The sequence below is a fragment of the Lipotes vexillifer genome, unplaced genomic scaffold (assembly GCF_000442215.2).
Source record: "Lipotes vexillifer unplaced genomic scaffold, Lipotes_vexillifer_v1.1 scaffold664, whole genome shotgun sequence".
In the NCBI taxonomy this organism is placed as follows: Eukaryota; Metazoa; Chordata; class Mammalia; order Artiodactyla; family Lipotidae; genus Lipotes; species Lipotes vexillifer.
Genome location: NW_006782421.1, coordinates 1,517,993 through 1,527,171, shown reverse-complemented (window position 1 = coordinate 1,527,171; position 9,179 = coordinate 1,517,993). Strand labels below are relative to the sequence as shown.

Genomic DNA, 9,179 nt, shown 5'->3' with positions numbered 1-9,179 from the left:
GAACGAAGAAACCGAAACTAGGACCAAGATGTCACTCAGGTGTCACAGATGACTTGTTGTCATCAGCAACTATTGCAGGAGGCTCCCTTAGCAAAGTCCTTTGCCAATTCTGACTCCCAGGAACGTCTTCCAAGGTAGCGTTTGGATCCAAGACATATGGTATCATAAGCAACGTGGTCGTGTAACAGGCAAATCAGTGGTGGCAAGACTTGAATTTCCTTCATCTTTTAGGTTTTATTTTTGTTTTTGTTTTTGCGGTACGCGGGCCTCTCACTGTTGTGGCCTCTCCCGTTGCGGAGCACAGGCTCCGGACGCGCAGGCCCAGCGGCCACGGCTCACGGGCCCAGCCGCTCCGCGGCATGTGGGATCTTCCCGGACCGGGGCACGATCCCGTGTCCCCTGCATCGGCAGGCGGACTCTCAACCACTGCGCCACCAGGGAAGCCCCATCATTTAGTTTTTTGACTGGTTCAGACATCTGATTTCCAGATCATATTTTCTTCTTTGGCGTCTCCAGCTGACTGTGTTTATCCCGGCATTTGATCAAAGTTTGCATTTTCCCAAGTTAATCTCTGGATTTTGTTGTTGTTGTTCTGTAAAGAGTACTTTTAAAAGACTCAACTATTTTCATTAAAATGATAGTTCCTTCTTTTTTCAGCTACAACCTGCCCTCCACCACCCATACCTAAGTTTGCAAAACTTAGTGTTTATCAGCCATTGTCTGGGAACAACTCCCTGTATGGAGGCAAGGCAGTCTTTGAATGCTTGCCACAGCACGCAATGTTTGGAAATGACACCGTTACCTGCACAGAACATGGAAACTGGACAGAATTACCAGAATGTAAGGGTGAGTGCAAGGATAAGACAGAATAATCATGGGAGTGTAGAATCTCTTTTTTGAAGAGGACTGAAAATTTCTCTATCATGGAGTGTTTCAAATGACCTTGTGTAACAAACGTTTATCGGCATCTGCCACCTGCCAGGCACCCAGGATACCAGATGAGTGAGACCTGACTCAGCTCAGGAAGATGAGCTATGATGCAGTGGTCCGTCTGTGGCTGCTTGGGAAAGCTTCCCAGAGGAAGGGCTTGCGGGAGCAGTGGAGAATGGGGGAATGGCATAGGCATACCACGCAAGGGCGCAGGATGGGGAAAGCCAGGGGGATGTGAAGGAACAGGGTGTGTGCATGGACAGCTGAGTGTTACTGTGAGGCTGGATTAAACTGGGGAGTCCTAAGAGGCGAAAAACTGGGTTGCAGTCAGATTGATATAAGCTTTTGTAGTCTTTACCTAAATTCAAGAATCACAAGAACACTTGATTTAAAAATATATATGAAAATTCTTTCTCCTTTAATTTGACTCGTCATTACTATCTTTGAACTTGTCAACTGCATAACAAGTAGAATTTATCATGCACACCAGGAATTATACTAAGGACTGTTACCTTCTCCCGCAGTGGGTGTTACAGATATGTACTGAATGATTCAAACGTAAGTGCTTTTTAGCATAGGGAAACTCCTACTACTAATACCTAGCACCTTTTGGGGGACTAAATTCTGGGCCAGGCACTGGTCTCCTCCTATATATGTGTTCTCTCATTTAATTCTCCCAAGTCCTAAGCAGTGGGTTCTTTTTTTTTTCCCAGCCATTTACATAGATATATCAGCCGTCAGCATGTTGTGACATTTTCTCTCTTTCTCTCTATAGACATACTTTTCCCCCCTGAATCATGGGAAAATAAGTTGTACACATCATGACACTTACCCATGAATACTTCAGCAGTGTGAATGTCCTAAGAAGACCACTGTCATATGTTATCACTGTACCCAAGGCATTTAACATATTTGGAATCATTAACAATAATAATTTAAACAATTATATACAATGAACAATATTTATTTCATTTGCAAATTACCCCAGCTGATCCAGAAGTAGCCTTTATACACGTGTTTTGTTCTATGTGAAATCTAATCACGAATCACGTGTTCTGTCCAGTTGTCATAGCTCTTTGGTTTCCTTTAGTTAAGAATTATCCCCTGCCTTTTCCGTTGTCTTTTCACTGACATTTTTGAAGAGTGCGTGCTAGTTGTCTTATAGAAGTTTCCACAGTGTGAATTTGGTCGATTATTTACTCATGATTGGATTTGAGTTAAATACTTTTTTTTTAAGAATACACTCCATCACATCAGAAGGCACATGGCGTCAGTCAGTCACTGTCATGCTTAATTTGATCCCTTGGTCAGGTGGGGTATGCCCCTCTTCTCTTGGTAAAGGCATCTCTTTCTCACTGAATTAGTAAGCAACCTGTGGGTGATAGTTTGAGACGGTGAGAATATTCATTCTCTAGCAGTCATTGTAGCATCCACTGATAATCCTTGAACTCAGTCAGCTGAGACGCTGGTGGTTACAGAATGGTGGCTTTCTAAGTTTATCTTTCCTTCTATATTTATTAGCTGGAATTCTCTACAGGGAAGAGTTTTTCCTCCATGAACTATTTCTTTTTAGTGTTATTATAGACTCATAGATTCTTTTGCGCTCAATTTGTGGAAGAGCCAAAGCTGATCCAAACAGCCCAGCACTGGATTTGGCCCCCTTGAACCATCTCATTAGACTTCCTCCTAAGAGCTCTGTGCTCCTCCCTCCAGCTTGGCTTTCTTTACTGGGGTAAATAGGGATACGGGTTTGGGGCTGTACCGCTGAGGATCTAAAGAAAGCCGGGAAGCCTTCATTTTTCTCCTTTGTATTTCATGCTGGCTTCTTGCATAGTCTGAAGACAGTCATAAGAATGAGATTTAACATTTAAAATCCAAATAATGCTGTTCTAGTGTGCATAGAGGGAATCTCTGTGTTTTAATTTCATGGTCTGTTGGTTAAAAGAGACAGACTTTTTCCGTCTTTCAAACCCACCATCTTAGGCTGTGTGCAGATGAAGTTTGCAATAAATGCTACCTTGTGATTATGTGAAAAAGCCCAAAGCACTTGGTAACTCATTAATTTACTTTCAAAGTGTTGTTGTTTCTATTTTAATATCCAGAGTCTCACAAGGAGAAGATAAAGGGGACAGAATTAAGCACCAAGGTCCCCAGAAATTGTGTTCTAGGCACAGGAACACCCAGTGATTCAGTGGTATAAGAGAGACAAGCGCGTGGCTATTCCGTAACCACCGGACTCCACGCTATTTATACTAATGCGTCTTACGGCTTAAACTTTTTAGAAGTAAGATGCCCGTTCCCATCAAGACCAGACAATGGATTTGTGAACTATCCTGCAAAGCAAGTACTTTATTACAAGGATAAAGCCACTTATGGTTGCCATGATACATATGCCTTGGATGGACCCGAAGAAGCAGAATGTGGCAAATTCGGAAAATGGTCCGCACAGCCAAGTTGTAAAGGTAAGAAATGTGGGTAAAGGGTCTTGAACTGCCTCCCAATTCATCGAGTAGATCACCTGTACTTGGCATCTTCTTGTTCCAGTCATTTTCCACTTTGTTTCTCAGACTTGATTCACAGCTACTGGGATTTATATGGTCATGGGGAAACCTCACGCTTAGCAATCCTGTTTGAGATTAAACTGCATGAAATAAACATATCTGCTGTAAGCCTTGATAATATGGTGGAAGTTTGTGTGGGCTTCCTATAATTGCTTTTAAGTCCTGGCCCATGAGCATCCTTTTTTGATTTGTTCTAGTCAAGACCCTTCTCACTGTGGCAAAACCCAACCACACATTCCAGCTAGTTCCAGGAAATGGTGACGAATTATAAACAGGCAACAGGTAATCGTATGGACATTGAATACGAGGAAATGAAACACAACTGGTCTCCTGAGGAGACTCTGCGGCTGCAAGTCAGCAACTACTGCTACTCTTCCCACATCTCATTGGCCTCACGGTCTCTCTCATATCTGTTTCTCTGCTTACTCACCTTGAACCTGGCTTGATTCTACACCAGGACCTCTCAACTAAAGGATTCATCACTCACTGGCATCTTTTCCCTGAGATGCTGGTTGCTTTTGAGTTAGGTGTCTATCCTTGATCTGGTCCGTGTCATGCTTATGCAAAGAACACCGACTTTGCACTGTATTTCTGCTCAAGTTGCTGTGGGCTGGACAGTTTTGTTTTTTTTTTAGTAATGTATTTATTTTACTTTTGGCTGTGTTGGGTCTTTGTTGCTGCGCGCGGGCTTTCTCTAGTTGCGTGAGTGGGGGTTACTCTTCGTCATGGTGCGTGGGCTTCTCACTGCCGTGGCTTCTCTTGTTGCGGACATGCCTAGAGCATGGGCTCTAGGCATGTGGGCTTCAGTAGTTGTGGCATGTGGGCTTCAGTAGTTGTGGCTCGTGGGCTCTAGAGTGCAGGCTCAGTAGTTGTGGCACAGGGGCTTAGTTGCTCCGCAGCATGTGGGATCATCCTGGACCAGGGTTCAAACCCGTGTCCCCTGCATTGGCAGGCGGATTCTTAACCACTGCACCACCAGGGAAGTCCGGGTTGGACAGTTTAAATAGAAAAGGGAATTAGGCACAACAGGCAAAACGACGTATGACTAGGTTGGGGTCCCCTAGAAGCAGAGCCTGAGACAGGGATTCAAATGCAGTTGGTTTATTAAGTGAGTCTCAGGAAAAAGAATGTGAGGCAGGTAGGATGGAGCTGGACATTGGTTCTCAAACCTCACTGTGCATCAGAATCTCCTAGAGGGTTTGTTTAAACAGAGTCTCTGACTTGCTGGATCTGCAGTAGGGCCTGAGAAGTAGCATTTCTACCGGGTTCCCGGGTGATACTGATGCTGCCAATCCAGGGACCATGTTTTGAACGAGGATGTGGTCTCAGCTAGAGTCTAACTTCAGTTTAATCCCCTGGGAGTCGATCCCATCAAGAGGCAAGGGGACCTGCTTATTTTGATCCCCTTGTCAGCCTGTCATAGGCTGCGGGCTGCTCCCTTCCCTGACGCGGGGGTTGTGGACTGATGTGCATACTCTCCTTGGAGAGGTGGCTCTCTTATGGCTGAAGGGCATTTTTCAAAGAAAGGAGCATTTATGAGCTGTTGTGAGCCAACACTCACAGTGGCTGGTGCGTGGTGCAGCAACTCAATAAATGGGAGCTGAGTGGGGCGGGGACGCTTACCTGAAAGGGCAGGTATGTGATAGAAGTTCTTTTGCACAGAAGCCTAGTATCTGATGCTTCTGCCCTGACCTTCTTCTGGTTTCTTTTTTTCTGCGGTGCGCGGGCCTCTCGCCGCTGTGGCCTCTCCAGTTGCGGAGCGCAGGCTCCGGACGCGCGGGCTCAGCGGCCACGGCTCACGGGCCCAGCCGCTCCGCGGCACGTGGGATCTTCCCGGACCGGGGCACGAACCCGCGTCCCCCGCATCGGCAGGCGAACTCTCAACCACTGCGCCACCAGGGAAGCCCTGCTCTGACCTTCTTATGTGGCTACTCCAGGGGAAGAAAAGGCGATCTTGGAAGCCATGATTAAAGGTTCTATTGATAATGAACAACAGTTAGCAATGATACTGGTGTTACTCAGTATCTCAGAACCTTCTCGTCTTGAGCACTTTGTTTCAGGTCTGAACATCTACTGGTTCAAATGCTACATTTTCTTTAAGAAAGAGTAAATGAAGTCCTGTCTTGACTACAAATATTGTCTCTTTCAGCGTCGTGTAAATTACCTGTTAAAAGAGCTACCGTGATGCATGAAGGAGAGAGAGTAAATATCCAAGACAAATTTAAGAACGGAATGCTGCATGGCCAAAAAATTTCTTTCTTCTGCAAAAATAAGGGGAAGAAGTGTAGCTATACAGAGGATGCCCAGTGCATAGACGGCGTCATTCAAATCCCCAAATGCTTCAAGGGTGAGCTCCACGCGGGAACGTTTAGCTAGCGCTTCCGCTTGTCCCGCGCCATAATCAGTACTTTTATTACCTGATGACTAAAAGAAGCCATGTTAATGTGGCCACTGGATTTTTTAAAAGAGAGAGTGGGGCAGGAGGAAATAGCCAGACAAAGCAGTAAAGCTGCATTCAGTTTCCCCACTTTTTCCTTTTTCCTTTTTCCTTTTCTTTTCCTTAAAACTCAGGGTTGTTGTTTTATTTGATGAGTGTTGAATTATGCCATCATGTATAATTCCAGATTATGCTTGAATACTAATAATAATATTGAATGGAATATTGAGTAATAATATTGACCACCTCTTGGTCCCAAGTGATAAAGAACTCACCCCAAACTACGAAGTAACTCATGTCAATGGTCATTGGTTTATAGATCTTCTAACATCTCTTTCCTTCCTTCGGCAATTGCTAGAGTTTGAAAAGTACACATTAGAGCAAAGTATTCGTTAGAGCAAAACATTTTAAGGAAGATGATATTGTGTTTGTGGGTGATAAAGAAGTGTATAATGGCCAGCATTAAAGCCATTAGTTTCAGGTTTTTTTTTTTTTAATTTAAAATTCAGTTTTTAAAATAAATTCTGGATACAAAACCTTTTTTTAATTACAAGCTATGAAAATATCTTCCCCAAGAATGTGATTTGCTTTTAACATTGCCTACAGAACTTTTTTTTATTGGAGTATAATTGTTTTATAATGTGGGTTAGTTTCTGCTGTAGAACAAAGTGGATCAGCTATAGTATACATACATCCCCTCCCTCTTAAGCCTCCCTGCCACCCTCCCCCCACATCCCACCCCTCTAGGTCATCACAGAGCATTAGTTTCAGGTTTAAGGTCTACATATCTTTGTTTCTACAAAGGAGGAACCAGCCAGAGGCTGAAGCTATTATTACCTCTAGGTTTAGAAATGCTTCAAGAATGTTGACGGCCCTGTATCAGCTGGTAGAGGAGAGAGTTGGGAGCAGATTAGAGGAGAGAGGGGTCTGAGAAGTGGCCAGCTAGAGAGAGAGAAGGAAATGATCACTAGCAAATAATACCCACCTCATAGGTTTGATGATTAGAAATATTATGCGTGACATGGAGTAAGTACACAATGATAATAATGACGGTTATTATCACTATAATTACAAATAGTTAGAAATGCACTGGATAAATTATTGTTGTTCAAAACAAAGCAGAGCCCTAGTGAGACATTAAATACTAAAGTTGACAAAGCACAGTAATCCTAGCACAGATCAGCAGAAAAATTATTAGCAGAAGATAAATAAAAACAACCCAACAGAGCTTTGTTAGTGCACTTTTTCAGGCTGTTCTCTTTTACAGTCTCCAGACAGATGCAGCACTGTTGGTGCATATTGGCGATTAAATAAGGGCTGATACAGCTTTTTCTCTTTTAATCTTGACTGTCAGAATTATACCTAATCTTTTATTTTCTCTCTTGGAAACGAGTGCCTTATCATTTCCCTGATTTTTCTCGAATCACTTAAACCTCACACTGAATGCTTTCATTCACATAATTAGATTTATTCTACACGTTTATAAAATGTCTTTGATTTGGCTTGGCTATTTAATAGATTTAAGAGATGACTGTTTCTCTTAAAATGTTTATTTTTTTTTCCTCCCCAAACAGAGCACAGTTCTTTCGCTTTCTGGAAAACAGAAGCATCTGATGTAAAACCATGCTAAGTTGGTTTCCTGATTCAAAATTAAATGTCATACTTGTATGTGTTTGTCCAAGGAACCTAATGGAAATGGAAAAATAAAGTGACTGAATTTATTGCGTCAGCCATTGCAGTGTTACTCCAGGGTAGCTTACTTTGAATTATCTGGTTAAGAAACCCAAATATTTGGAACATTGTCCTTGCATGGCTGTGAAATGCAAAGTGTAAATAATTACCTAGGTAACCCAGTTACCCTCTCCCTAATTCTACTCCTAAACGCTTTCACCTAAAACAACTGCGAGGCAACAGTTTTCTTAGAATGGTCCACAGACCCCGGCATCAGTATCACCTGGTAATTATTACAAAGGAAAAAAATGCTGTGTCCTGGAATTTCCGAGGATGGCCCCCAAATCTGCATTTATAACAAAGTCCCCAGATAATTCTTTGCATTCTTAAGTTTGAGAAGCATCACCAAAAAGGAATGCATCGACTTTCAGGCCAACAGAAATGGATCTGAGCCCTTAAAGTTTGGTTTACATAATGCCTAAATAGCTTTCCTTACCCACCAGAATTCCGTGACCCATCACTGACATTGCTCCTTTATTTATGTCTAACTTCCTTGGCCTTTTCTCCTCCTGTAGTACGTGCTGGCAAAGCCCACGCCAGGCTCTAGCTGCCTTTCCTGTGCCTGCACCAGAGCAGCTGAACGTTGCTGGGAAAAACGAAAACCTCACAATTATGCTAATAGGTCCCACTTTGATTCATGAACGTGGGCCTCACATACGCCCTCAACTGTGCCTGGCAATCCTACCGCATTTCACCAGTTTGTTCTCTCCCCAACTCCCCAACGTGGCTGTTTCTCTTCTCAGCCCCTCTCAAGCCATCATCCCTGTCCTCTCTCTTGGCCGATGACCTTGCTCCTTGTTTCGCAGAGAAAATAGAAAAGACCCTTTTCAATCTTCCTGTGACCAAGTCTACCATCTCAGCCATGTCTGTACCAGGGTCTCTGCCCTCCGTCTCGTGTCTCTGAGATACCATCTAAGGGCAAACCTCATGTCCGGCATCCCGTCTTCTGTCTCCTACTTAAGGATTTTGCTCTTCTGATGAATGATTTTCCATGTTTTTTTTTTTCCCTTTCTATTGGAGCATTTCTATCAGCATATAAATATGCAATAATATCACCACTGTTTTTAAAAGAAAACCTTACTCTTACCTCACATCTTTTTCTAGCTACTGCTCCGTCTCTGTATCCCTTTTAACAAAAGTCCCAGAAAGAGTTGTTTACTTTGCCATCTCCACACTCTGTACCGCCCATCTCGACTGGTAAGCTTTGGCCCCGCAGAGGTGTTTCCTCCGGGATGCATCTTCCTCAGGATTCACCTGCCTTCACGGAGTGTGGTCCGGCCTCTCCTCCAAGATGCTTTTCTCTTCCTCCTCCCTTTACAGAAATCAGTGTGCCCCCCACTTCCCAGGGTGTCATTCAAAAGCTCCAAGTGCCCATTTACTTAACTTTAAAAAACAGCTTTACTTTTTCTCAACCCTTTCCTTCGATATTCTTCCCTCTTCCTCTCTCTCAACCTCTCTTGCTTCCCCCTCCCTCCCTACCCCCTCCTTCCCCTTCTTCTGCGCCTTCTGCTCCCCCCCCC

General features: G+C 43.6%; 1 protein-coding gene across 1 annotated transcript in view; it reads left to right on the top strand.

Moving 5' to 3' along the window:
- The window catches only part of APOH (apolipoprotein H), a 12,046-nt gene extending 4,488 nt beyond the window's left edge, over positions 1-7,558 (top strand). The window contains exons 5-8 of the mRNA XM_007455275.1: positions 658-846; positions 3,213-3,392; positions 5,641-5,838; positions 7,503-7,558. Of these exons, the coding sequence (XP_007455337.1) occupies positions 658-846; positions 3,213-3,392; positions 5,641-5,838; positions 7,503-7,558 (623 nt within the window). The remainder of the gene's footprint in view (positions 1-657; positions 847-3,212; positions 3,393-5,640; positions 5,839-7,502) is intronic.
- Positions 7,559-9,179: the final 1,621 nt, after the last annotated feature.